Source organism: Agelaius phoeniceus, chromosome 2 (genome assembly GCF_051311805.1).
Source record: "Agelaius phoeniceus isolate bAgePho1 chromosome 2, bAgePho1.hap1, whole genome shotgun sequence".
In the NCBI taxonomy this organism is placed as follows: domain Eukaryota; kingdom Metazoa; phylum Chordata; class Aves; order Passeriformes; family Icteridae; genus Agelaius; species Agelaius phoeniceus.
Window position 1 is genome coordinate 77,478,636 of NC_135266.1, and position 25,393 is coordinate 77,504,028.

Here is a 25,393-nt window from a genome sequence, read left to right on the forward strand (position 1 = left end):
CTCACTAGCTATCAGATAGTTACAGAATGGATTATCATCCCTAGCCTAAAAAAAGAAAAAAATGCAAGTCCACTCCCATATCCTGAACCATTCCAATATAAATGCATCAAAAGGACACACCACCTTTAGCCAGCGTTTCCATCATATTGTGATTCTTGGAAAACCCACAGATTTCAGAACATCTGTGCCTATCTGACCTCTAGTAGAAGTATAGCCTGCTCCTGTAGTGCTGCGTGTTTTCACCCTGTAACCAGGCAATGCAGACCAGGCAAGTATGTTGAAAAATGTCTTTTTAAAATATAAATCGGATTGAAAAAATTCAGAATTTCAGCTCAGCATCTTTTTTTTTCCTTTCAAGGGCATTGAACATTTTTTGTTCCTATAATTTATCTGTCCAATGTTTCTGGAAAATCACACAGCTGTGTCATCACTGTATCATCAATAACACCTATTGAGAGTGGCTTCAGGATTTGTGAAAGGTTTGGGATTGGTGAGAAAGTAAGAGTGCCTTGGGAAATACCAGAACTTACGAGACTGAAATAAGAATGAAGACCAAGGAAAGTTTGGCATCTAGGAAGGGCACCAACTGAGAAAATGGGAAATGTCACCTAGAAGCTGAGACAAAGGAACAGGTATCATGTTAAAGATGGGAAATAATCTAGGGGCATTCAATCAGTAAGCACAAGACTGAAGGAAGCAGCAGAATGGAATAGAGAAAGTGGCTCTAGTGCAGACTCTGAAAAAAAAAATAAATCAAGGGATCTGCATGCCCATCAACAAAGTAGGATGATATTCACTTTAGAAAGAAGAAAATATACCAGTGGAGTGGAGAAAAAAGAACAGAGGGGAGGAAAGGGAAAAAACAAAAGTACCTGGAAGAAAACATTTGAAACAACAGCCTAATATCAAATAGACTACTTGAAATAAAAAGTAACTGCAAAGATTTGGGAAATATACAAAAAGCACTAAGTGGAGAAGTACTGTCTCTTCATAACAAAGTAGAACAAATTAAATTAAATGGTTACACACAAGAGCAGTGGAACACATCAAGATTCCATCACAAAGTATTCTAGAAAGCAATTTTCTTTCAATGAAAATGTGAGATATTATCAACAACATATTTCTCAAATGCAAAGCCTGCACATAATTTTGTGCTGTCTGTTTTCTATAGTAATATGAAAGAAGTAGGAGCATGAGAATTATAAAATACACATGGTATCATTGGTACTAAACTTCCTATTTAAAATAAAATATCCTTTAACAGAAAAAATGGTTTGCAAAGAAGGGAAGATTTCCAAAACTCATTAGAGTGTAATTTTGAGAGCCATAGCTGGGACAAAAGAAATTTCAGAAATTTGACTGCAGGTATTTCTGCACCTCCTCTAAAGACCACGTAAATGAGCAGCAGGTTTCTTCACACAGCTCCTCCTCTGGCAGTTTCAGTAGGTGAGCCGAGTCCCAGTGGCCCAGGCAGCCACTGAAACCATGGGCTGGCTGGGGCTGCTGGAGAGCAGGGACAGTGCCAGCCTGCTTGGCAAACGACTGTCCTGGGGCTTGCCTAGCTATTTTCTCAGCACATCACTAAATCAGGGGAAGGTGTGTATGCCTAGAGAGTACAGGGCTGTGTGCTATTCCAACACAAACACAATTCAGTATGTGAACATGGCCAGGAATGAAGGAGTGATTTTATTTGGATGCACTAATGTTTTAACTAAACATTTACAACATTTAATTCTAAATATCCCCTTGTGAAATAGTAAGTGCTGTGTTTAACGTGGAAGATACCTGAAGGTCAGATGTTAATTCTTCAGTGCCACGCCTTTTTTAGAAAAGTTTGTAATTACTTTTTTGCAAACTATCATCAAACAAAGTGCTACCAGTGAAGCAGAACTGAGAAATACAAGTGGACTGAGTTTCGCTTAAGTGCTATTACTGAAAAAATATTGTGTTGTTTTGGGGTTTTTTTAACTATGATATTTGATATTTTGCCCCTGCTCTTTAATGACGTTATTAGAGGTGATTAAAAACCAGCTCTTCTCTGAAACAGGTGAACAGAGGATGTTTTGGAGATGAAAGAAAGCGGCAAAGAGCCTGAAAAGGAAGTAGAATTTCCAATGAAATGTTCCAGTTTATGGGGAAGACTTAAAGTTGCAGATTTTCTGGGTGTACTTGATTAGCATTCATTTTCACTGATGCTCTTCCTCGGCCACTTACACGAGGACACAAGTGCAGCGCAGGCTGTCCTACCAAGCCACTGTAAATCCAAGCAAGAGTTCTGTTCCCCAGCCGCGGGGAACCACCGCCAGCCGCGCGGCCGGTCCTGCCGAACTCCCACGGGAGCGTTCGGCGGGGTTCACTGCCGACCACCGCGGGCCGTGCCCGGGCAGAAGCGGCGGGAGGCTGGCTCGGTCCCGGCGGTGGGACATGGCCCCTGCCCGGGGCAGCGCTGCGGGCCCCGCCAGCGCAGCCGGGTCCGTGCCGCGGGCCGCAGCGAGCGGCGGCGCCGGCGGGGGAGGCGCGCAGGGGGCACCGGAGCCCCAAGGGAGGCGAGCGGAGCCCGCCGCCCTCCCACCTCCCGCCCCTTCCCTCCGGCCGGGGACAGCCGCGCCGCCTGACGCGCCGCAAACTTTGCTGCCCCCGCTCCGAGCTGCGCCTCGCCCGCGGCGCGGCGGGCGGCGGCTCCGGCTGCCGGGAGCCCCTCGCTGCCGGGGCGCGGAGCGAGCGGGGCCGCGGCGCTGCCGGCGAGAGCCCAGCGCGGCCCCGAGCGCCGGTGCCTCCGCGGCGCTGCCGGCGCGCCCCGAGGGAGCCGCCGCGCACCTCGGCCGCGGGACAGCATGAGCCAGGCGCAGCCCTACGCCCCGCGCAAGGGCAGCTCCCCGGCGCCGGGGACCCGGCGGAACGACAGCCAGGACTACCTGCTGCTGGACGCGGAGCTGTGCGAGGAGAGCGCCCTGCCGCCCTACGCCTTCTACCCCGTGTGAGTCCCGCCGGCCGCGCCGGGGGTCGCTCCGTCCCTGCGCAGGGGAGGCGGTGGCGGGACAGGGGCGGCGGGCGGGGGTCAGGGCTCGTGGGCAGCCGCATGGGGACCTGGCAGCGTCCCCTCGCCTCCCAAGGGCCGGAGCGGGGTAGCTGTGCTTGCCAAGGTGGAGGAGCAGCGTTGGCACCGCCGTGCCCGGGCTGGCCGGTCTCCCCTGAGCACGGCGTGGTGCCTTCCCGTGGCAGGGAGGCGAAGGGTGGCTTGGGCTCAGCTGTGGAGAGCAGAGCGAGAGACGTCGGGTGTACATAGAACTGACGGTGTCTAATGGGTTTAATGTAATTACAGAAATTTTGACTCCTGTGATCGGTTGCTCCCACCGAGAGAGCGCACATTGCAGGTGTGTGCATAAAACCATCCTCCTTTCATTAATGCAAAATAATTACAAAAAACCCCATCCTCCTATTATTATCTTTGTCAAGGCCGCGTAGCCTTGTGTAATTTCATTATGTGAGTTTTGGCAGGTAGTTACCATTTAAAGCAGAGTGTAAGAACATATGCAATAAAAGCTGAATTATGTAAACATAAATTACAAAGGTTCCAGGAACCACAACTTAAGATCCACGTCTATTGGCGTTCAGTGTTGGCAGTGTCCCTTTGGTTATGTGCTGTCAGCATGACTACTGTAATTACCACTTGTTAATGCTTCTGAGGAGAAGCTACCCAACAGAGGGGGAAAATGGGTATTAAGCAATGCAAGATGAGTCCTAAAATCTCAGACGATTGCCAGGAGAAGTGTACTTTCTTTTTTACAAATTATATTTTATTGCTTAAATGGTAAATTACAGTTATCAGGCTCTCCTAATATTTGCTGTTTTATCTGTGAGCCACCTACCAGCCACTTGACAGCTACCTGGATATAGGAAAGGAATAACAACAGTGAAACTGGGAACACTTACCGTGCTTGAATATTTATCAACTCAGCTAAGAACAACCAGAGTTTTCAAAATTTACTGCTGTATTGCTATTCTTGAGTGTCTTTGTGGATCGCTAATTCAGTATGCTCATGTAGCTGAATATAACAGCATATATTTCTGCACATTGGACTTAAACCCTGCATATATGAATGCATATATCTAATGCATATATCTAATGAATCCTTTCAGAAAAAAAAGCTTTGTGATGTTTAGTTCAGATTGGTTCTCACTAGTGGACTCAAGCTTTGAACTAATATGGCAATTCTGGAGTTCTTTTGCCATCTACTCACTCAGAGTGGTTGTGCAGATGTGAGAGGATAGAGTTAAGTGTTTCAAATCATCTCTTCGAACAAAGTCTGCAAGTCTGTGGGGTGCTGATAATTTCCCTTCAAGAATGAAGTGAAAAAAGTGCCTGTGCCTGCAGCTCCTGGTCCAGCACTCTCTCAGTGTGGGACTGCTTCTCATCACCTCACAGTGGCCATAAGGACAGCCTGCATCCTAATTTAGTTGCTTTGTAGAACAAGGGTAGCACTAACCACAGGAAGTTATCAAGAGCTTGGTTTTCACATCCACGTTAGGTATGGAGAAGTTGTTCTTTGGGGTTTCTCTGGATGTGGAAAATAATCACTTCACAGAGATCCATAGGCAATGCCTACATGTGGCCACTGCCAGGACTTCCTTGGCTGGCAGGAATGAATGCAGTGAGTGAACAGGCTCCTCTAGGCTACAGTGATTACCAAGCAGTTTATGAATTTTTCTGCCTAACTTCCAGCTATATCACATTTCAGGTACACTTTGTAGATACACCTTTTCAACCAAAAGTCATTGGTTTTGCTAGAGGCCTTCATATGGCCAAGAATTTAATAAATAATAAGCTGGGCCATGTGTAGCATATGATCCTTATACTCTATCATCTACACATAGTAAGAATACTTTTCTCCACTTTTTTTTTCATCCTCAAATTACTGGTATTTCCTGATGCTATTATGGTGATTAATGGAGATCAGTAATGCAGAGTACAGCTGATATCCAAAAAAAGCTGAGTATTACCTCCTTTTAACCATTACTGAGAGGGTAACACACTTACTGGCATAATATGGCATGTGACTATTGCTTGAAAAGTAGCTTGATACTAAGGAATAGTTTTTCTCAAGTGGTGATTTAGTGCTAATGCTGATATTATTGAGGACATTGTTTGTAGAACATGCTTTTCATGTGTTGTTTTGTGACTGCTGTTAAGTGCTGTAGTTTCTGGATGATAATAAAAACCCAAACCATTTACAGAAATGCATTTCCTGTATTTTAGCTCCTCTTTCTGGAGAACAGCTTTACTGTATCCAAGGTATCTTTACTGCAAAAAAGATTTCAAGAAGATACCTTGAGCTTATCAGCTGTACCAAGTAAGGTCACACAGTCTTTTGGCAGTGAATGGAAGGCTTTTACCTTTATATGTGGCATGATGGAAACCAAAATTTGAATGGAATTTTGTGCTGAAAAATCCTGCTGTTCTTTTGAATTCAGAACCTTAAGCGGGAAATGTAAAAGTTAGGCAATCTGTAGAATTTGTAAATAAATTATTTCCAAAAGATGACTTACTTACTTACTCCAAAGTCTTACTTTTTAAGACTTAAGACTTCTAAGATGTGTTAGAAATTATATGCAAGTAAACATTTTCTTTCTAGTAGTGCTATCCCATCTGGTCATTGAGTCCTGCCCCTTATGTATCAAGAAATAGACTGCAATATAAATGCCAGAAGATTGACTCTTGGAATGCAAAAATGTATGTTGGGATTTGTCCCTCCTGTGCAAGTATTTCATTGGCAAAAAGCCCAGTTTTGAGGTTTAAAACAGGATAAAAAGTGCATTTTAATGTCTAACCCCAAGTCTGAGCGCTGATGTGCAGTAGGATTTGGAAGTGATAGCACTTGTATGTAAACTTGTCTGCTGGAAAAATGTTAGTGAAGGACAGATTGTCAGTGTACTAAGCTAGTGAGAAGACACTAATTCAGTCAGACATCTGGTTATAATGCTTATTTATACTTCACAATATTTTGCGTTGTGAAAAATAGATGTTTTCTTATAGATGTGAGGAGGGATAATTGTGTATTAAAATGTCAGTTGTAAAGTAAATGAGGAACACAAGTTATCAGATGAAAACAGGGGAAAAGGGTTCTGATATCCAAAACTGCCTTGAGACCTAGACTGTTCCTCAACTTTTGTGGTTTTCCAGCTAAGTGTTTCTTGAAATTACCAAACCTAGTACGTACTTAAAACCCTATTCTTTGTTAAATAACATGTTTAATGATTTCTTTCCTGCCTGCAATATAATGGTTTCTGCCATTGACATAATGTAATTTTTATCTCTAGTCTCAACTGCCTTGCTTGAAATGACCTGTAAAATTATTTTCCAGACTCTTCATTAGACATAATCTCTTCAGGGAGTACTGTACAATGTGGCAGCTATGTTTCAGATTGTCAGCCTCTTTGATGAGATGCTTTGTCTTCTGAAAATATGTTGAAATAGTTTCGTTGAAATCAAAAAGGTAGAAGTGTTGGTATGGAGGGGGGTTAATTTCCTTTTATAGCCTAGTGTATGGAACAAATGCACAAATCATCATGTGATTTACGTTTGATGGATCTAATTCATACTGGGCACTGGGAAAAAAAATCATATGTGAATCTCTCATATTCTGGGTGACTAAATGTAATCCCTTAGGTCTTGAGTAAAAGGGCAACAACATTGTTATCAGGCCCCCCAGCTTTTAGTTCACTCTGTGTGTCCTGCAAGTAGGTAGAAGAGAATGCTTCACTTTCCACATCACACATATCCCTATTTATTTCATATTAAGTAGACTTTTCCACCCCCATGTGTTCATTTTTGGTGCAGGCTTATGGGATTTCTTGGGTTTAGTTGTTAGGCACTCTTGTGTTCACTGTGTACACTCACTAATTTAACTAGGAGCTTCTTTGGTCAGCTACAATACCCAGTTTCCTATGCTATGATTATGAATAATAATTTTTCTTGAGCCATTGCAATATATCTGTGAGTTTATTTATACCCTAACTCTCATTTAGTCACCAAACAAATGAAAGTTGTCTCCCTGGGGGACATAATTTTGTAAAACTGTAAGATTTCCATGAAAATATAAGTAATTTGTTAAATTTGCATGAGGAAGGTGGAGTAGTGATTCAGAAATGTGTGGGATGTGTATGGCATACTTTTCAATGTAAATGTTAATAACCAGCATGCTGTTTGTCAAACATTGTCCCAGCAGCATTTCCCACCACAGAAGCTGAAGGTTATAATAACTGGCTACTTGAAGAAGTCCTGCCAGTATTGGTATCCCCAAATAAAGGTGGTTTGGCATGGTGGGTCTGCATCAGCAGGCTGTGTTAGACTTTCCAGCTCTGCAAACATGAGCAGAAGAAGAGTTTGGTGGTTAAACTGTGTCCATCAAATTCTTTTGCTTTCATACCTCAGGCTGTTGTGCAGTGTGAGGCAATGCCTTAGCAGAAGGCCTTAAACTTGAAGTGCATACAGTGAGTTTTATATACAGGTTTGTGCACTTACTTGTGGGTGTAGCCATTGCTACACAGAGTCCACTCAACAGGAGGCTTAAAGGATTTGCGTTGATAAGCAGTGTTTAAATCTAAGTTTTGATAATTGAATGTGGACAAAAAGCTTAATGGTAATTAAATGACAGGCAGTGTTCTCTGGAATGGATTAAGATTTTTGTCTTGAAGTACAAAGTTTATTATTTGTTTAGCACTGACATACACAATCAAGTATACTATTTTTAGTGAAATAAAATGTGTGGAATATAATGTGAAGATGACTGACTAAGGTCTGGGTCTGGGTTTACCTTCCATATCCATTTCTGTCCAACTACATTTTTTTCTACTAATAGTGCATTTGTCAGCACAGCTCTATTGTAACCCCTAGTCTGATATGTTTGAATACATTTTTGTCAATATTGGAAAAAAAAGCCAAAAGGCAAGCTTTGGCATTAAGAATAAAAGGTGATTTACTACAAGAACCCTGAATAAGTGAAATAATGGCATATCAAGTATTGTCATTTTTAGGTGCTTTCTCAAAGCTGTGTGGGAAGTAGATAATTTGTTTTCTGAAGAGTTGAATGTAGTTCCTTTTTGTTAAAAAAATTACTAAAATATCAATATTGTGGTTGTGAGCTCAGATTATGCCAGCTCAGAAGAGCATGACTGGAGTTTATTTTGGTCTTTGAACTTGATTAAACACTGGATTTGATGTCAGTATTTACCTTAGTGAAGAGAACAAAGAAGTGAGGATATTTACAAAATATTTAACATCTATGAGGCCTTTCAAACAGGTAGAAAGAAGGATCTTAAACCAAAGGATCACGGTTGATCTGTAGAAAACAATATGGACCACAAGGCCTGGTGCTGTTGCAGCACTAACAATTTTGCAGAGTATTCAGTCTGGAGAATTTTCATAAAGCTTTGTGCTGTGTTACAAAATCCTAGAAGGGTTTGGTATGGGGGAGATCTTAAAGATTGTCATCTAATCCAAACACCCCTGCTATGGGCAGGGATGGCACCCATTAGATCAACTTGCTCAGAGCTCCATCCAACCTGGCCTTGGACACTGCCAGGTATGGAACATCCACGGCTTCTCTGGGCAACCTGTTGCAGTTGTCTCAGAACCCTCTGAGTAAAGAATTCCTTCCTCGCAGCTAATCAACTCTCTCCTGTTTTAGTTTAAATTAAAGCCTTTCCCTCTTGTCCCGTCCTGTCGGCACATGTCACATCAGCTTAACGAGCAGCTCGGTGAGTGCCCAGCAGACTGGAGGGATGGACTCAGAGCTGGTCTGTTGCCTCCTGTCATCTTCTGTCAGCACTGGGGTTAGTTCAGAGGAACACTTGGTTGTGCTGATTTTCCTCCTGGCCCAACTTGGTTTTCTCTTATTGTGCGCATTGACTGACTTTAGGACTGATGACTGACTGCTTAGCAGCTTTTCAAAAGGGAAGATTCCCTTATCTTTGAGGAGTGATTTGTGTTTTCTTTTCCTTCTGTAAAATGTTTGCCTGCCATCAACATGTTTCAGCTTTTCTAGTCATGATTTTCCCCCTTATTTGGAACAGCTAGCCAGGCCAGACTGATAAACTTTGTTATTCCTACTCTGTGTGCATGTACTAGGCCTGCCAAGTAGTAATACCCTCAGTAAACTTCTCTGAGAATTTTTCCTAAGCAACTGTTTTTCATGATAGAAGATTATAAACCAATTTTCTTTTTTGCTTTTCAATGCAGTAATTGATTTTCTGTACTAGTTTTAATTCCACTGTGTTAATCTTTAGTTATATGCTTTTCTTCCTTAAGATAAATTATAAAAAATGTCTTAATGAAAGCAACATGCACTAGAAATTTCTAGTTTATTATCTTCATTTGCTAAGGTTGTTGTGTTGTCTGTGAGTTGAAGTTATGTTTCTTGGAGTTTTTTTCCATCTGGGTTTATTAATTTATAGTTAATTCCAGTGAAACCACAATGATCAAAGTATATTACATACAAAAAGCTTTTGAAATGGTAATTGAAAGGTTATAGAGCTTTATTTGGGGATATGTGGGAGAGGAGTTTTTCAAAGTTACATGTGTGCTATACTAGTGGTGCTTATTCAAAGAGAAATCCTGTGCTCTGAGAACTCTCAAGCTTCTCTTAGCCCTGAAGGATAATTCTGAATGCTGGAGGATCTGCCTGTGCCATGTCCACTGCTTGTCTTTTGCTTTCCTCTGTCCTGCAGGAACACATAGAGTAGGGTGGCTGCTCACAGGGTTCATTCAGGCTCTGCAAAGGATCATCTTGCTCCACTGGTGAATGGGTTATCTAGTTATCCTGATAAATCAGATGCAAAAGGCAGGCTGTGGGAGGGCAGCAGGGACTCTTCTTCTCTGTAGATTTTATATTCCTCTCCCTTTAAGAACAAGTTTCCTATTAATTACTCAGGACAGTTTTTGAAGACTGCTGCTATTGTGAGTCTTAGAGTGAATCTTGTGCGTCTCAAGTGAGTTTTAGAATAGTACTTCTCCCCATACAAGAGAAAAATTTGTTTTCTCTCTTCTAAGTGTGGAAATCTAAGTTAAAAATTGCAACAACCCTTGATAAAAATACAACTGAAGAGCAGTGGCACTTAGCTGATATGACTTCATTTTCAAGTAGTAAGCATGGGATGAAGCTTTGCAAGGATACTGGGTATTTTGTGTGGCTTCTCATTGTGAGATGTTCTCACTTCAGGATCAAAAGCTCTGGAAAACTTGGGCTGTAATCCATATTACTGTTCAAGTCCCTTGGATGTCAGTGGGGCTGGGAGTCTGTAACAAGCTCTTGCTGCCCAGGAAAGACTAAGGAGTTGCAACAACATGGTAGATATGTTGGAGCAAAAATAGCAATATCTTGAACTGACATCTAAGCAACAAATAAAACCACCAAAAATTAGGAGGGGAGAGGGACTTAAGTTTCTGAAGATACAGTTTAGATTGAAACATTTTGTAGAGCACTTTGAACAAAAAAGTCAGCAATAACAGTATCACCAGGTCTGCAGAATGAATGCTGAATATGGTACTAAGCTGAAGAAGTTAATGTTCCCTACTTTTCTTCAGAAAAAAAATTTAGAGGCTTAAGTTAGACAGCTATTTAATCATTTAGCAACATCTGATGTGAGCACATTTGTAGGTAAACAGCAAATGATGTGACAGTGAAATTTCAGAACTTCTTTGTATGATAAAATAATAATGATCTTACCTAACAAGTTGATATATAAAATATACACTGGGATTTCTTACCCCACAGCCACTTCCATCCTAGAATCAGCAACACCATTTAATGCATAACAAGAAGAGAAACTAAAAAAAAAATAACCTAGGCAGGGATTTACAGAGACAGCAAGGCTAATGCCTCTCATTTTACAAAGCTATCTGAGGATCTTTCATGAGCTGAGGTTTCTATTTTACTGATTTTACATCAAATCTGTAAACTGGCAAAAATTTCCCTAGTTATCAGTGAGAGCATTGAAAATGCCTTAGAGGGAGAGAATATCCTTTGTGGTTTAACTAGCTTTGTGCAGGGCAATGGCTTAGTGAGGAAGGTGCTGGTGGCAGCACTGCTGGGTGTCTATGTGCCTTTTTCAAACTCTGTCTATGACAAGATTTCTGACTGCATACAGTTCTTGATATCTCCAGAGGGCCAGAAAAGGCATGGAAGTACACATTGAGGAGGAAGGGAAATAGGACCACTGCAGAGGCATGTGATCCAGTTCCTGTATGTATTTAGAGGCCTGAGGACACTTTTGGGGAATCAGAATTACGTGACAGATTCAACGGCAAAGTGTCTTGTCTCGGTCCCTCTGTGAGCCTCTCAGGAACCCTGGGCCAGTCCCGAGTCGGCAGACACCGGGGGGCAGCCCTGACACGGCCACAGCGGGGAGACACTGTCTGTGTGTGCCCCGAGGGTACTGAGGGCACCTGGGCTGGGGGGAGACACACTCTGTGTGTGCCCCGAGGGTGCTGAGGGCACCTGGGCTGGCAGCAGGGAGACACTGTCTGTGTGTGCCCCGAGGGTGCTGAGGGCACCTGGGCTGGCAGGGAGACACTGTCTGTGTGTGCCCCGAGGGTACTGAGGGCACCTGGGCTGGCAGGGAGACACTGTCTGTGTGTGCCCCGAGGGTGCTGAGGGCACCTGGGCTGGCAGCAGGGAGACACTGTCTGTGTGTGCCCCGAGGGTGCTGAGGGCACCTGGGCTGGCAGGGAGACACTGTCTGTGTGTGCCCCGAGGGTACTGAGGGCACCTGGGCTGGCAGGGAGACACTGTCTGTGTGTGCCCCGAGGGTGCTGAGGGCACCTGGGCTGGCAGCAGGGAGACACTGTCTGTGTGTGCCCCGAGGGTGCTGAGGGCACCTGGGCTGACAGCAGGGAGACACTGTCTGTGTGTGCCCCGAGGGTACTGAGGGCACCTGGGCTGGCAGGGAGACACTGTCTGTGTGTGCCCCGAGGGTGCTGAGGGCACCTGGGCTGACAGGGAGACACTGTCTGTGTGTGCCCCGAGGGTGCTGAGGGCACCTGGGCTGACAGGGAGACACTGTGTGTGTGTGCCCCGAGGGTACTGAGGGAACCTGGGCTGGGGGGAGACACTCTCTGTGCCCCGAGGGTGCTGAGGGCACCTGGGCTGGGCGCCTTTGCAGCACAAGAGACACCAGAGACATCGGTAGAAGAGAAAGGGCCGACTCTTAGCAGGGGTTAATCCAAGGTTTTATTAGGATCCCAAGGGAGCTCCTGCACCTCAGGGGGCTCCTGCCCAGAGCCCCGGGAGATGTGCCAAGGTCACATTTAAAGGGAGGTGGAAACCCAAAGTAGATAACATTTTACCAACCAGTGAGTGACCCTAAGGGATGGATGCTGGGGTATAGACATTTAGGACAGCGTATGGGGCAAGGCTTGGGGGGCTGACCCCTGGCCTCTGACTCATCACTCGACGACCTGGACCGAAACTTCTGGATGGAGGGGATGGGATGCTGAGTGATTGACAGAGAGCCAGGGTGGGGTTTGGGGATGATCTCATCCCAGGAGAGGGATAACACAGGTAAAGGGAGGGGAGTACAGTCTGGGATAAACCATTTGGGAAAAATATGGGAATACAAACCAAAACTACTTCAAAGTATTACAAAATATAAAAATGCACTACAACAGTGTCTTTTGTTGAGTGAGATGTAATTTCTGAATAATTTCTATGTCTGGAATAATTCTCCTGAATCTATCAATATTATATTGGCAGGGGGGGAATGTTGCCCCAAAAACAAATTTCCAACCAGACAGCCCCTTGACAGTGGCACAGTACAACTGAGTGCTCTTTATTGTAAGAAATATGGAACAAGATTTGTAGCACTGAGTGCCATCTGAAAATGGAAGTGTGCCCATCTGTGCAAGCTCTCATCCAGACGCAGCAGCAGGCTGCTGCTGGTAAGGGGCATGAGGTGGCTCTTTTTGCATGTGATGCAGGGTTGGGATCCTGCCTCTGTGCCTGCTGGGGTTGTACTTCTCTGCTATGTTGTGATAGCAAGCAGTCAAGATCATCCCAGCTGTGTGATCATGTCACACTGCCTGTTTGTTCAGGTAAGCAGAGCTTTTTGTTACGCTCCTTGGGCTGGTTCTCATGTTGCTGTAATCATAAAATTTGTCCTGAATATAGGCCATGGGTCATTAGTGGAATATGTTCAGATTTGTTAGTAGGTGTCACTGTCTTGGCTGAAGAGTCAGTGATTGATAGGATCACCTTACCTCTCACTCTGCTTGGTAACCCCTGAGCCCAAGACTGAGACAAAAGGTAGAAGGAAACAAGAAAACATCTAGTATTCTTCTAATATTCTTCAAAGTACTAGTTCTGAGAATATAAGAGGCAGTAAATATGAAATGATGACTGCTAAATACCTTACCAAAAAAAAGGCAAGATGCTAAAATCTATGTAACTGGAGGAGATGTTTAAAAGGAGTCAAAAAAGTTATGGATGTACAAAATGACTGCCCTTTTTTCCCACCTGTCTCCAGTCATCAATTAGCATCTTCCTAAAAATTCAAGGTAATTTCCAGAAAGCAGCAAAGACAGAGGCAGCTGCTTTATGTTCTCATGTACAGGAATGGGACATTGCAGAGTGGTGGAGAAGGATGGTAAAACTATTTTCATGACACTTTTCATGTGCAGCATCTAGAGAAATGATATGTCAACTAGAATAACTTTATATCCCAGACATTATTGCTGCATGAGAGCATGGCCCTCTGCTCCTCACACTTTTGCACTTACCACTGCTGCACTTACTGCTGCTCCAGAGAGTACATAGCATAACACTTACAGGAGGATCATGAGGAAAAAAATCCAATTTCTCAATAAATAAAAATTGTAAGTAGAACTCTGAAAGTGTGTGTTTTGTCTTTTGGGTTTATTTCCTTCCCCGTCCCTTCTTCTTGGATGTCATCTTTTATGCCTGGCAAAAAAAGAACAATTTCATTTTTCCAGTAGAGAATATAGATGAAGGCTGTGTTCCCATTTCCCAAGTCCTATGTAAAAATGAAGGCTGAGTAAATCTGAAACTTCTGTTCATGTGGAATGTTATTGGTTTGGTATCTGTTTTCATGGTTTAAAAATCACTTTCATTCTTTTTTTCCAAATAAGTCTTGACAGCACTGTTCTCAGAAGTATTCTCCATTGGCTTTTTGATCAAAAGTGTTTCAATATGGCTGAAATAAGAATGTTTGCATTTGGTTTGTTGAGGCCACCATAAATCATCCATGGGTTGATGCAATATTAACTGCTTTTGAATCCCCCCCCCGGGATGGCTGTAGAGGGCAAAGCTCCAGCTCTGCTGAACTCTTTCCTGCTCTGCAAACGTGACTTGACTCCCTGGGCAGTGCTCAGGGTGTATCTGCTTGTCAGTGTTCAGCTCATGGTGTTCTCTCAAGAGACCAGCCCAGGCAAAGCTATTGTGACCAAAACTACAGTTCTGTCTCCCTTCAGTGGGAAAATGTAGCTAATTGTGCTGTGGAACTGATGCAAAGCTGTACATTCCAGATCAGTTACAAAGCAACCATACAAATGCTTTCTTCTCCTCTAGAATGTGAAAGTTTAGATTCAGGTAATGCACCCTCCCCTTATCCCCTTAATGTTAATGTATTTGGTTAAAATCTGGTAAGTGAGGTTAGGCAGTTAGACAAGAAGAAGACTTCCTGATGAATTTTTTTTTCAGAACCTGTATGCAGCACTAAATAAATGAAAAGGCCTCTTTGATTCTTATTTCTCCTGATGTACTTTATTTCTCCAGGAGGAGAGTTCCCTTCCATCCCAACAAACTACTACTGTATAAGTCTTAGCTCTGCTAGTGCCCATGCAATTTCATGCTAAAAAACAGCGTACATTGTTATTCTGCTTTGATTCACTGGATTCTCTGGATGTTAGAATCATCATTCTTTATCACTTAACACTATTTAACTAAGGAAAGTTTTAATTAAATTACAGTTCTTCTCTGGAGCATGTTACAAATCCAGTATAATTTGATAATAAGTGGGACCATGTGAGAACTGGTTTTGATTGGTATTTACCATTGTACCTGACAGTAAGTGCTCCAAATTCTTACAGTTTGAATCAATCTGTCCGTTTGAATAAATACCTCTTAGGAAAACTTCTCATGTCTATATTTCAGTGTAGTGAATTATTTAGCAGTAAGATAGGTTTGTAGGGTGTCAAAGACCAAATTGCAAGACCAGTTTCAACTCAGGAAAACCAGAAATCTCAATCCACAACAGCTACCTGCCAGAAAAATATTAGCAAGGCATAACTCTTCTTGTTTCTCTTCCTTATGTTTTTTTCTTGAAGATAAAGGTCTCAAGGTTTTCTTTGTATATTCTGAAACTTTATTTTCCCCCTGTGAAAGCAAACTTCTTCATTTTAGCTATAATAACAGTCTTTGTCAAGTGATTCTAAAATCCTCCCCATGCTATTCTATTATTATTACCTGACTGGGAAGCAACAACAGCTAATAACATTGTCATGTGGCTAGCTAGTTCATGGATTTCTTCTGTTCTGTGGAATCAAAGGCAACATGGTGTTCAGTGGAGGCCAGGGAATCTCTTCTGAGTGACAGTGTTTGCAAATGTCACATGTTCTGCAAAATATTCCGCAATTATAAAGTAACGGTAGCTGTTAAAGGTCTCATTCTATGCCTTTGATCTATCAAACCTGATCACAGCTCTTTTGTAACTTGTGTTCTGTGCTGCAGTCACCAGTACATCTCAGATCTGAGAAAGCCAAATGATCTTTTCCTGCTGGAATTGTATTTGTGACTTGCCACCAATTCTGTTTTCTCTAAAAGTGTCACTGAGGTCATGATACCAAGTACTTGTGCATATAATATACACATCATCATTGTTTCTTTATTCTTATAAAGTAAATAATTTGCATAACAGTAATTACAAATATTATAAGTAAACCAAAGTAATTCCCTTTTTTTGTACTGCTTTCCCTTTTACATATGCACACATTGAAATGCTAAGATCTTCTGCAGGAGCTCCTATTCATCCTGAAGTTGCACTGCTGCAGTTTTTATTGTGTGCGTGTGTGTGTTAAGGTAAATTTAATGCTACTGCATGGATTCTTTAATTAGAAGTACATCACATTTACATGATGAAAATGGCTTATTCCTAACAGAGATGCAGGAAGAGCATCAATAGGCACACTTCATTATTTTCCTTCAAACACAGCTGTTAAAAAAATGGTCTCCTGGACATGAGCATCGTATATTGTGCAAATCTTTACTTTTTCTAGGTAGGAAAAGTTTGCGTAGATCTAGTGTTCTCTCTGAAGCTGGTGTCAGCCTTTCATCATTGGTTGAGTTACAAATACAGTTTCTCAGTGAAATTTTAATTTTGTAGAAATACAAGGTCAGACCTAGATTCATATTAGATGATGGACGTATTTTATTTTATATGGAGTATGTGGAAGAACAAATGGATAAACATATTAAGTTCCTGAATCAGTCCAATGTGACTACTGGAATAATCTTAATCATTACCTTTTTCTCATTTGTATTTGCTATATTTTTGCATATATCTGTTATTTGAAACACAATTATCTCTAAGTTAGTTACTCTCTTTAGTATAATTATAATATCTTCTACATTTTTTGCAAAGCAAAGGCAACTTACTGTTCTTCTTCCTAAGATGCCAAGCAGAAAATACACATGCTGCTTCTGCAGAAGGAAACAACTCTGTCACTAAACCCCTGATGGCTCATCCAATTCCAATAGATTTTCCTATTGCTCTTTTCTATTCAGATGTTTAAAAGATCTTTAGTACTTTTGCCTGTACTCTGAGTAGCCCTGAGGTTGTTGCTTGTCATTTTCCTAATCAGTTGTTTACATGGCTTTCATTTCATATCCAGTCCCTTTTATCCACAATTGCATGCACACTCATAAATTATTCCAGTTCTCCTGCAATCATGAGACATATCTTCAGCATGGAGGATCCATAATATTAAAATCCATATTTTTCTCCCATCCTTATTTTATTGGCAGTTTTCCTCAGTTCATAGTCCTCACCCATGACAGGTCAAGATTAGTGAGAGATACACAAAGGAGAATGTATTGAAACATATTATATTTATAAAAAGGAATAGCATCTGAAATAAAAAAAGAATATGCTCTGAATAGTATTTCACCATGAAAGATTCTGAATGTGGAGACTCTACCTAGGAATTTGATGAGATCTCAGGGCTGTTATATTTCATATTTGCAGATTTCCTCAGATTTCAGCTACGTTTGATATTAGTAGTCAGATCTACAAGAGAGAAATACAGACTGAATAGTTTTTTTGAGGATAAAAGAGATACTCAATTTTTTATTACAACCCAGAAGCTGACTAATCTGATGAAGGTGTAATTTATTCCGGTGTTGGAGTGCTAGGTCAGTGCTGACTGGAGGGCATGTTGATCTGCCCTGTTACAGACTCACTGTCTTGTGTCATTCACTGTAAGCTTTATGGTTAAACCATGTAGGTGTGTTCCCCCTCATTCAGTTAACAATTTTTTTCATTTTGTTCCACTCTTTTCTATCTTTACTTGCATTGCATGTCGAAATACTGGAGTAATCTTCGTTACCATGTTGTTTCCTGTGTAGGATTTGTACTTTGCAACTTGATGGGATTTTGTTGTGAACTCTGGGCTTCCTTATCCTTACAGATAAGAACAATTCTACTGAGGCTCTTGTGCATGTTTTTCTTAAAGGATGCCCAGTAGTCTTGGTTTAGAACAAGCAATTAAAAATGTGGCTAGCTAAAATTAATAAACCTTTATAAAAATAAAGTGAAAGTGATGTATTTAGACTTGTTACCTTCTGCAGCGTTCCTCTGACCTCTGACCAAGTAACAGAGGAAGCAGCTACCTGAAGAGCTGTCTTTTTAAGGTGTTTTACATTACTTTATTTATTCTTTTTCTAATCATCTCCAGGTCTCCTGTTCAAGATGGTTTTTGTGTTTCTCTGACCTTTTTTGCTGAGAACCATACCCTATTGCCTGGAACTACAACTGTAAAATAAACTGTGCTAAAGCTATTGGTGAAAATTGTGTCTGACTCATGCCAGAAGTAATTCATACCTCTAGAAGACGAGGGAAGAGGAATAAAACAGGACATTTTGAGTTTGGTCTGAATTCTGTTCAGTGTTTCACCTTGTGCTTGAATCCCCTGATGCAGTTCCTGGATTGCTGTATTGCAGTTGGATTTAGATACATTCAGTGTCTAGGATGAGCTCTATTATTTGTACCATGTGATAAATGTTTGTTTTTCTTCCTTTTATAGATATGTATGTAACTTGCACATATTCATATATGCTCCCCTTTTTGAAAATACATGGCATTAATTGGAATTAAAGGAAATTACCCTCTATCATTAAATGATCAAGGTAGAGAGTTCAGCAGAGCTCTTGACAATGCCAGCACAAGCTTGTATTGTTATCCTATCACTGTATTGTTGTGTTTATCCACCTGCTGAAAGTTCTGTGGGTGGATGATCTCTGGACCTTACATTATATGAATTGCACAAAGGGAAGCAGTCAGGAGTTCCTTCTCCATCCCCATCACAAGGGATTAAGGTCCCTAAGGGACCTTGCAGCTTCTGAGCTAAGGAAATGCATGGCCCTTCTGGCTGGATATGCTTCAGCAGGCTTTCCCTGAGGTGCAGAGAGGGTCAGGGAGAAGATAGGACCATGTCTCAGTCCCACAGGTACATAAAAGGAGTGTCTGAAGTAGTCAGCCTTGTGGGGTGCACTTGGCACACACAGAACTATTTTATCTGGTTTTGTGTCCAGGGAGGTAAAATCCCAGCGTGGGCAGCAGACAAGCAGTGTTACAGAAGCTGCTGCTGCTTCTGAGGCTGTGTCTGAGTATTGGGGCTCCATTCAAGCAGGATAGTTATTAACTTATGACCAGGAATGCATGAAAGAATCATTGTTAGCAGCTTAAAAATGAGAGGACTACAAGGCACCTGGTGGCTATTAGTTTGTTTTGAGAAGTGGGATTCTCTGTGCTTAAATTGTAGTTCTTTAAGCTTCTGAATTAATCTGTACACAAAAGGTATGTAGGGAGCAGTGGAAGTAATATGAAAATGTAAATTATCTAAGCCTACCCATAAATGTGTATTTAACCTTAAGACCCCTCCAATTCAGAAAGCACTTTACCCTGTGATTAAGTCTTAATAGTTTTAAGGCAACTAAAGTGAAAAGCAACAATCTACTTTTATGAACTTAGACTTTAGTTACATAAAAGAAAGTGGAAAAAACCCACACTAATATTTTACTATTTTTTGCTTCTACAAAAATATTTTTTCTAGTTTCACATATTTAGTATGTTCATCTTACTGACCTTAAAAAAATGGACTCTTAAATATACTAAACCAATCCATTTAAATTTCCTAGTGCACATATTGTATCACACTCCTAAACATGATTCTGACATCCTGTGCTTCTAAATATTTTTAATTATTTTTATGGTTTATTACATTTGGAAGCAATAAAATTAGTTTTCTCTAGTATTTAATTGAATATTAATGACTCATTTAATGGAGTTAATAATATGAGTGAGAAATTTTGAAAGGCATAAAAATTTAGTTCTGGCATTTAAGATTAGTTAACAGTGCTTATATTATCTGACAGAAGCATGGATAGGCATGAAACTATTATACTTTTATTGAGCTAATCTGTTTCTCTGTGTGGATTTTATAAAGCATGTTATAAGACATTAATGCACTTGTCAGTTTTGCAGATTTAAAGGGGTTAAAAACACAAGATTATTTGCATAAATGAAAATTGACAAATGATCTAGTGTAGATGAACAGTAGTATTTTTATCTCCAAAGAGGTTTTATTGACTGTAAAGTATTAGAAGGAAATTAATTTAACAGTGATGCTTTCTTCTTGCCACCTGACAATTTAAATATGTCAGCCCTGAGTAGTTGTATTAACTCACAGTAGAGCCAGTGCAGAGAATCACAATGTTTCATGTCTGATTGAAGAGCAAGAAATTGAGAATAAGGCCTGCTGACTGCAGGGAAAAAAAATCAGCCACTGAATTAATTTTGAAGTGCAAATTGCAGTATATATACACTAAAACCTGGATATATCTGAGAAAGTCATTAAAAACATAGAGTGTATCTTGGCTTTAACCAAATTTTTGAAGTATCTACTGACAGAACTTCAGATATTCTTACAGATGACAGGATGGGAGAACAAGTGCTGTTGTATAGTTCTCCTGCAGTAGCCTTGAACCCTGTAAGTTTGAGCTTTGTTTATCCATCTCACATCTCTGCAGATTGTTTATTGAAGGTGAAGTGTATTTGACTGGATATTTCTGGATTTATGTAACACTTTCATTTCTAGTTATAAAAATTGTGCTCTGTTTCCTGCATTTCTCCAGGTATTGACTGGTTGGCTTTTCCTTGTGCAGGCTGAAGGGCTGTGTGGATTCTCAATTACCTGGATGGATTACATTCTTACTGATTAAACTGCCTTTTGTCTGTGTCTTGTGAGGGGTGTTGTGTTTTGATTTGAGAACCTTAAAAATTTGCATTTTTTGTTATTAAGTGGATGACTGGATGATTTCTAATTTGCAAAACTACAAAAAATAAGTTCACTGTCATCCACTTTCTTTAATGTCAATTCAGGCCTCTTTATGTTTATCTTTGGAGTTCCTATCATTTACAAAAACAATTCTTTGGAATCATGGGGCAGATGATGTCATAAATGCAATTGAGACACAGATAAATATAATGGGAATGATGGGCATTTATGCATGAGAGCATAACTGGGAAAAGAGGAGTGGTTTTGTAACAGCTTGCACCATCTTGAGATGACCCTTATTTATGGCATCGACTGTGGGAAGGGAGCAGTGTTTGTGCAAAGTTTATATAGATGGACAACACTGAGATATATTTTATTTGAAGATTAACTTATGATGAACTTTAAAAAGCCATTTTTTCATACATGCAAAGCCCTCCAAATAGTAAATTTATTTTAAGAAAGTGAAGATTAATTTTTCTGATTATGTGTGCTCAGATTGTAACACTACTTACAGAACGAGGAACTTACTGCATGGACAACTATAACTACTGTGAAAATAAATGTCTTTTTGATTATTTTTATCTGGCACTGGATTTAAAAGATCTCTGATTTTGTGACTTTCAAATGAATTTCCTAATGTAAGCTTCAAGGTTTGACAAAGCTGCCTGTGTATGATCATGACAGAATGTTTTTATGTGCATTCTTTCAAAATTTATCCTGCTGAAAAAGTACTAGTCTGTCAGCAACTCAGTACTCATTTAGCTGTATTTTTCCAGTTAGAAGTGTAATAACTTCAAGGAAAGTTAATGGTGACCTTCAAGCCTGAAAAACACTGAAACATTCTCAATTTTAAAGTTACATCTCAATATATATAGTACACTTTCAGGCTGAGAGCTTTCATTAGGGGCTTCTAAACCGAGAGTTGATCAAATTTTTATTTTGGGACTTTCTGAACCAGATAGAGGTCATGATTTGTTTTTCTGCAATAGGTTTAAGTTTCCAACTCAGGGCAAATGGATACTGTGACTTCCATATGCTAGGGCAAGTTTAGTGAAGCAGATTATTATCTATGCTTTCTTTAATCTAAAATGTACATTTCAATGACCAAAATTCCCATTTAGAGCCTGAAGGCATCATCACTCTTGACACAATAAGTCACAGTAGAAAGGCTCTGTAACATATTCTCATGTGGGCATTGAAATGTCAAAGGGTTGTGTGGATCACCAGCTGGAGTCCTTAAAATTTAGAAGCACTTTCACGTTCACACAAGCTTAGGCATCCTAAATATGGCCAGTAACTAGAAATTTATGAAATACAGTTGGTAAAAAATAAGCTACATTTCAGTCAGATAGATGCTCAGACGAAGAATTAGAAGTATGTCTCTTAAAATGAAATTTCATGTTTGTAGAGTTGATTCAAAATGTGTTATAACAGGAATATGGAAAATATTAAAATAATTTTTTCAAAGCCTATCCGAAGCTTTCAGTTCTAAAGGCAAACAATCTTTTCTTTGCCATTTCAGTTTTTATAGCTCTATCAGATAGGGGTGATATTTTGTGACAACTGAATGGTAGATATACCAGCCCCATTTTAAGAACAGAATACAAAGTTTTAGACAGAAAATTGAAGAAAGGAATAATACGACAAAATGAAATGTAGCAAATTGCCAGTTACTGAAAGATTAATTGTACATTAATAAGAAGAACAGTAAGAGTTAATGTACTAGGACTCAGTAATCCATTTGATATGATGGGCATATAGGAATTTATTTGTTAAGTTAGGAAATATTGTTGTCATTGAAGAAATTGCTTTGGTGGAAGGAAAGAAGAGGTTGAATTCTGGTTTCCAAATGTTTAACATCTACAGTTTTTTGCGATATAACTCCTTGCCTAGTTCAAGGAAATATTTTTTTCTTTTGATTTTGAAGCATTATGTATCTGGAAATTTTTTGTGCAGTGGAGGTCCTCCCAGATCAAGAAGCACCAATCCAGTTCCTTCAGTTTTTTTTTTGATAGCTCTTTTCTTGACTTTTAATAATTTATTACCACACATCACACCTTGCTGGTGATGATTTGGTCCATATTCAATCACTTGTAACATAGTTGCCTCTCAGAAACAGTTCCTGTTTCTTATGTTTCTCTGCTTCTAAAATATACTTACTTATTATTCCAAAATATACTTATTTATTTGCTCAGAGAAGATCCAGCTTGTTCATGTTGCACATGGTATTGTTCAGCTGAGTTTGAACGATTTCAGTCTCCAGCAGTGGAGACTCCACAAATTATTTTGTCAGTCTATGCCATGGGGGAGCATTTTTTCTTTAAACAAAATTGGAATATCCTGTTGCTGCAACTTCTGCTTTTTGCATCTTGTCCTTTCACTGAGATGAGTCTGGCTCAGTTATTTTCATATCCTTCCAGCAGGTCTTTATTGAAAGCAGCAAGATCTTTGCCTCAGCTTTCTTTCCTACAAGATGGTTAAGAACAGTTTCCTCAATCTCTTCTTTCATTTCTTGAGCTCCAGCACTGTTGAGCACTTGCTGGCCTTACCCTGCTATGTCCATGTCTTACTTTTGTTGTGAGTCCAGAACTGGACACAGAACTCCAGATGTGCCCAAGAGAGTCTCAACAGAGCCCAGAAAAGGCTAAGGATGACTTCCCTTGATCTGCTGGCAGCGCTGTTACTGATACAGCACCGTACAGGGTTCATTGTCCTTGCCAAAGGGGTACATTGCTGAGTCTTCTTTACCTGGAGGATCTTCAGCTCTTTTGTGGAATGCTGCATATTCTCCAGCTGTTCTTCAGCTTGCTGCATTGGTTTAATCTGTCCTGGACATAGAGTTCACAACTGCCTTTGATGAAGTTTGTAATGCTACATTTGGCCCATTTCTGTGGTCTACCCTTTGAACAGCAGCCCTACCTTCCCATGTGTCGATGCTCCCACCATCTTCCCAAAAGTGTCATCCATGTCACACATTAAACACTATTAAACACTAACATTGTTCCAGGAGGGTTGCTGGTACCCAGCTGTACTGGGCTTTGTAGTGCTTGTTGCTACCCTTTGAGCCCAAATGTCCTGGAATTTTTGTGCTCACGTTATCCTGTCCCTCTCCAAACCATACTGCATCAATTTGTCTACTCTGCTGTGGGGTCATATTGAAGGCCTTGCTAAAATCAAGGTCAGTGATGCCATAGCTCTAGCTTGGTACAGGGAGCCCAACATCTTGTCATGGAAGGAAATCCAGTTATCAGGTGTGATTTTCTGCCTTTTCCACCTTGTTATCCTTCATGTGTGGGAAATGTCTTCTGGGAGAATTTACCACAGACTTCCTGAGGTACTGAGATTGGACTGATTCACCTACAGCTGTGCACTGGTTATCTCTGGGGAAGCCCTTTTTTTGAAAATTGTTGCAACATTTGCCTTTTTCTGCATATCAAGAATCAAGAAACTTTCTCAATTGCCAAAACCTTTGAGAGATATTAGTTGAGAGATATTAGATGACAATCTTGCAGTGGTATTGTCAAGGTCCCTCAGCAACTTCGCATGTGTCTGATGTGATCAGTTGTACTTATGTATATCCAATTGGTCCAATTTAATCTTCTGGTAATGTAGGTAATGCTTTACTCCCCTGCACTCTGATACTTGGCTCACAGACTTGACAAACTTTGCCCGTCAAGTCAAAGAAAACCAAGCTGTTCAGACTTACTGATTCCATTAGGTTCACTGCCACATTGAGTAATGGACCTATCTTCTTTTTAGCCTTCCTTTTTTATTACTTGGTTTCTTTAGAAACCTGTAGAGTTGCTTTTCATTTCCTTTGCTAATTGTAACTTTACCCAAACTTTGGTTTACCTAGCTCCATCCCTATGTGGTTGGACAGTATCTTTGTATTGAATCAAATAGCTTCTGCCTTCTTTCCACCATCCCTGTGCTTCCTTTTTACACCTATGCTCAGTCAGGACATTGTTGCTCATCCATAGTGGCCTCCTACAATGCTTTTTTTGATATATCACAAAGGATTCTTGTCATACTTTTGAGGAGATTGTCCTGAAAACCAACAAGTCTACCTTGACTTTTTGCCTTCCCACAGGATGCTGCTGAGCAGCTTTCTAAACAAGGTCATGTTTGCTCTCCTGAAGACCAAGACTCTTAATTGTTGTTTGTCTTGCTGCCTTCTTTCAGAGTTTTGAGCTGTACAACCTCACAGTTCCTGATGACAAGGCTGTTGATGACCTTTGTATCTTATACCAATTCATAGTTTGTGTGTACCAAGTTGGAAAGTTCCCTAGTTCCCTGTCCTGCTTTTTGCCTAATCCATATACAGTGATACAAACAATTCCCTTCACAGTTTAAGAATTGAGAGTGTTTCTGGACCTGTTTCCAAATGTTGATTTTCATGCAGCCACCCTGTTCTCAGCAGTGAGAGAGTTTACTGGAACTGAGCAGAGTAGCTGTAGTGAAACATTCATTTTAACCAGCGTAGAGGTCGATGAGGATTAGCCTCACAGGCGTGCCATGCAAACAGTTGACTAAACTTGCGAAAAATGCTGTACCAGCTAGTGCCAATTTAAAGAACACATTTATTTTTTCTGTAAAAGAAGACTTTCATTAGCTCTAAAAAGGGTAGAGATACAGAACAAATGATAGAGAAATTTAAGTGTGTGTCTGTATGTGTTCCCCCAAGCACTCAGCCAGTCCCAGCCTGGGAAAATTTTAAGTAGAGAGTTCAATGATAGTAAGAGACAAGTGGTCTCTTAAGACCCCCTCTGTCCCCCACCTGCTGTATTGGTTTTCCTTACTCTAAAAGTCCACTTCCTGCTGATTCTAGAT

At 40.7% G+C, this 25,393-nt stretch overlaps 1 protein-coding gene across 2 annotated transcripts in view; it reads left to right on the top strand.

Moving 5' to 3' along the window:
* Positions 1-2,542: 2,542 nt before the first annotated feature.
* Positions 2,543-25,393, top strand: part of TRPC6 (transient receptor potential cation channel subfamily C member 6) — an 80,890-nt gene continuing 58,039 nt past the window's right edge. Inside the window, exons 1-2 of one of the 2 annotated variants that reach the window (XM_077173962.1) lie at positions 2,851-2,977; positions 3,323-3,374. Coding sequence is in view for 1 of the 2 variants with exons in the window: in XM_054655147.2 (XP_054511122.2) it covers positions 2,835-2,977 (143 nt within the window). In the remaining variant the exon portion in view is untranslated. Of the gene's footprint in view, positions 2,978-3,322; positions 3,375-25,393 lie in introns of both variants that reach the window. The other variant, XM_054655147.2, reaches the window with a different exon arrangement.